Source organism: Fukomys damarensis, unplaced genomic scaffold (assembly GCF_012274545.1).
Source record: "Fukomys damarensis isolate Sample0158 unplaced genomic scaffold, DMR_v1.0_HiC HiC_scaffold_30, whole genome shotgun sequence".
Taxonomy (NCBI): domain Eukaryota; kingdom Metazoa; phylum Chordata; class Mammalia; order Rodentia; family Bathyergidae; genus Fukomys; species Fukomys damarensis.
Window position 1 is genome coordinate 5,435,911 of NW_022900942.1, and position 3,828 is coordinate 5,439,738.

Genomic DNA, 3,828 nt, shown 5'->3' on the forward strand with positions numbered 1-3,828 from the left:
ATATAATGTCGTATTTAGAGTTGTGTGAATTTGGACAGGAGAAAGGAGATCTGTTGTATTTTTAGATTTTCATGTGGTTTGCATACACTATTTCATTTATTTTTCAATTTTAACTTTCCTTCCTTATTTCTTTCCTTCTTTCCATCCTTTCTGACTCTCATCCTCCCTCTCCCCTCCCTCCCTCCCTTCCTTCTTTTCCTTTCCTTTTTGGGGGTACTTGGGATTGAACCCAGAGCCTTTATACTGAGTTGCCCCTCCAATCCTTTTTAAATTTTTCATTTTGAAACCAGGTCTTGCTAAGTCACTAAATTGCCAAGGCTGGTCTTGAATTTGCTTCAGCCTCCCTAAATGCTGGGATTCCAGGCATGTGCCATCACATTTGACTTAGTTTTGCTTTCTTGTGGTTCTGGGGCCTTGTGCATGCTAGTCAAGTGTTCCACCACTGAGCTACATCCCTAGCCCTTTTATTTTTTATTTTGGGACAGGGTCTTGCTAAGTAGTTCAGGCTTGGCTTGCATTTGCAATTCCCCTGCTTCAGCTTTCGAAGTAGCTGGAATTACAGGTGTGAATGAACCCTCATGCCTATTTTTGTTTCCATCTTGTTCTGGATGGATATTAGCTAAAGTCCTCAGTTCACTCTCACTGTTGTGTACGTGTGTGGGTTTTGACTACTGCGTAATGGCACTCATTTGCCAATCCAGTGTTGTGCAGAATGCTTTCAGCACCCTAAAAATTCCCTTTGCTTATCTTTCTTCCTGCCCACTGTTTGCTCCACCTAGCTTCTGGGAGCCACATGAGCCCAACAATGCCTTTGGAAGTGAAGACTGTGCCAGCATGAAAAAAGACGGCACCTGGAATGATCTCCCTTGTGGCACAACTACGTATTGGATTTGTGAGCAGAAATGTTCCTGTTGAAGCCCAGGGTTGGAGCTGGGGTCTACGCTCAAGCATGCTGGCTCTTGGAGAGGAGTCCCCTGCTCTTTCATGATAGACGCTGCCTCTTGGTGAACTCACGTGGATGTGTCAGAAACATGACTGGCCGCCTGGTCATAGCAAGTTTCCTGCGACGCCAGCCAGGCCATCTGTTTCGGAAGGATGGTGAGTTGGAGGATGCTGGGCCTTGGTGGTGTGATATCTCTCAGTTCTTGGATATAGAGGACATTCACCGGATTCCTGATTATGGCCCTTGAGGCACAACGGTGATCTGGGGGCTCTGGACCTGACTCTGTATCAGACTGACACATCCTGGATCCTCTGAACCATGCCTGATAAGTTGGAATTGGGCTCCTTGCCTCCCCGATGTGAAGCAGCTTCTGAGAAGTGGCTAGGGTAGAACAATTTGATGATCAATGTCCTCACTGCCTTGAGGAACATTTGTACAAGTGAGGTGGCAGAATCAGGCCTCTTCCAAGATCTGGCCTGTGGAATTTTGAGAAAGGCAGGTCAGCTACAAAGCTGATTTCACACAGTGTAGCCAGATCCACAGCACAAGAGTGGAGGTTCCTGCCAACATGTGCCCTTGAGCTGTGTGTAGATTGTAAATTGTTTGATGGGGTTGTTAGCACTTCACATCTGTGTGGGATTTTTTGGGTGATTAGCTCTTGCAGTGTTAGTGCTTCTCAAATGTCACTTCCTTGTGTAGTGCCGGTCACTGTCCATTTTATAGGACTGTCACTACCAAGTCCTTTTTTGTGTGTGTGATCTTGGGGATCGAACCCAATTCCTCTGCACTGAGCTACATATCCAAACCCACACCTTTATTTTGAAACAGTGTCTCACTAAGTCCCTAAGTTGCCTAGGTTGGGCTTGGACTTGCAATCCTCCTGCCTCAGCTTCCCAGAGTGCTAGGATTATGAGTGTATGCCAGAACACCTGGCTGTCAATGACCTATTTAAAGACCCTATCTCCAAATATACATTGTGAGGTACTAGGGGCTGAGAATTTAACATATGTTTTGGGAGATCACACTTCACCCCACAATAGCCACTAAACACCAAACTCCCCAACTCTTGATCATTGTAACAAGCACTACCACCTGCAATACTCAGAGAGCAGGTGCCATATCCAGCTAAGCACACACAGCATAGTAATCCCTTTGGACAATTCCTAAATTTTATCCAAGGATGGATAGACTTTCCCCAAATGGACCAATGTACTGATCAATAAGTGTCCTTTACCAATAGCAGAATCTGTCCTGTTTTGAGGCGATTATGGAAAGGAGGCTTGACTGTCAACTCATCACAGAAGTGGCTATGGGGGACATAGGGGGTCACATCATTTCCTGTTCCTTCTACTTTTGTCTCCTTCTATTTCTATGTTTGTCCCCAACTCATTGCAAAAGCCCCAAAAGCTCCCCGTACAGTCCACAGCTGATGGGGTGGGTGGGGTCCTGTTCTAAGCCCTCCATCCAGGGGACCACTGGTCCTGGTGTTTATCTGGGTTCAAGGGAAGTTTCCACATCTCAGAAGAGTAAATTTTCATTTCCTCAAAAATAAGTGTTGAGGTTCTGCTGCTTGCCTCTCAAGCACAAGGTCCCAAGTTCAATCCCCGGTACCCCTGCCCCCAAAAGTGTTGAGAAGTGAAGAAGCAGGGTGTTGAGGTTAGGTTTTTGAGTCACACTGGAGGCTGTGGCAGAGTTGGCACTGACTTACCACCTTCCAGTGCTCTCCCATTGTTTAATTGAAGACAAGTAAATGTGAAAGGTGTCCCTTTACCACTCAGAGTCCAGAGGATGCCCTAGGTGGGTGAAATAATAATATTCCTGTGTTATGTGCTAGATATATGGTGTGGTTCTCATTTAATCTTACCATGACTTTATGAGGTTGAAATTACTAACCCCATTTTATACAGTGGACTCTTGGCTTGTGAACTCAGTCTGCATGAGGCTTATGAACTCAGTCATTCATGAGGACTGGTTGTAACTCAGGTTGGTCAATTAAAGGCTCAGGCTCCTCTACACAGTCTTCAAAGTCTCTCTCCTGTACACAGGCAGATCTCAGTGCTCTTCAAGAGACATTGGAAAAGGATTTCTCAACCCCACATAGGAAAGGATGTTGTAATGTTCCTTCCAGAACTCTGGAAGGGTTAAATCTGTATCTGAGGCCATCTGGAAGCACAGTGGCTGGCATTTGGGTTGTAACTCAAGATTTTAGTTATAAGTTAAAACAAATTCCAGTTGTAACCCAAGTTGTCTGTATGTCAAGCCCATCATAATTTGAGGGTCCACTGTACTTGGGAAAATGGAGGCAGGAGGATTGCTGCAAGTTCAAGGCCAATCTGGGCTACATAATGAGTTTAAGGCCAGCCTGAACTACATATCAAGATCCTGACTCAAACAAAACAACAACCAAAGAACCAACCAACCAACAAACTAAAGGGATGGCCTGGAGAATTCTGGACTTATTTTGAAGATATGGCTATTGGATTTGCTGATGGACTATAGGATATGACAGAAAATGAAGAAGCGATAGGAAAGATGGAAGTATTAGAGATGGGGAAGAAAAAAGACAAATACCCTCTCCATTTCCATGGTTTAGCTAGGTGTGGTGGTACACACCTGGAACCCCAGCACTCTGGGGGGCTGAGGCAGGAGGAGGCATGAGTTCCAGCCCAGCCGCAGCAATCCCTGTCTCAAAATAAAAAGTGAATAAGAGCTCAGTGTGAGGCCCTGGGTTCCGTCTTTAGTACTAGAAAAAATTACTTATTTATCTTAAATTGACAACTAAAAGTTATATGTGTATATAAGATGAAGAAAGGAAAAATGTATATATGTATCAGGTGTAACATGTTTTTGTTGTTGTTGTTGTTTTTTGGTACCAGGGATCGAAC

At 44.7% G+C, this 3,828-nt stretch overlaps 1 protein-coding gene across 1 annotated transcript in view; it reads left to right on the forward strand.

The window, feature by feature from the left end:
* Positions 1–915, forward strand: part of Clec17a (C-type lectin domain containing 17A) — a 31,403-nt gene extending 30,488 nt beyond the window's left edge. Inside the window, exon 12 of the mRNA XM_033757321.1 lies at positions 780–915. Within this exon, the coding sequence (XP_033613212.1) occupies positions 780–915 (136 nt within the window). The remainder of the gene's footprint in view (positions 1–779) is intronic.
* The last annotated feature ends 2,913 nt before the right edge of the window (positions 916–3,828 follow it).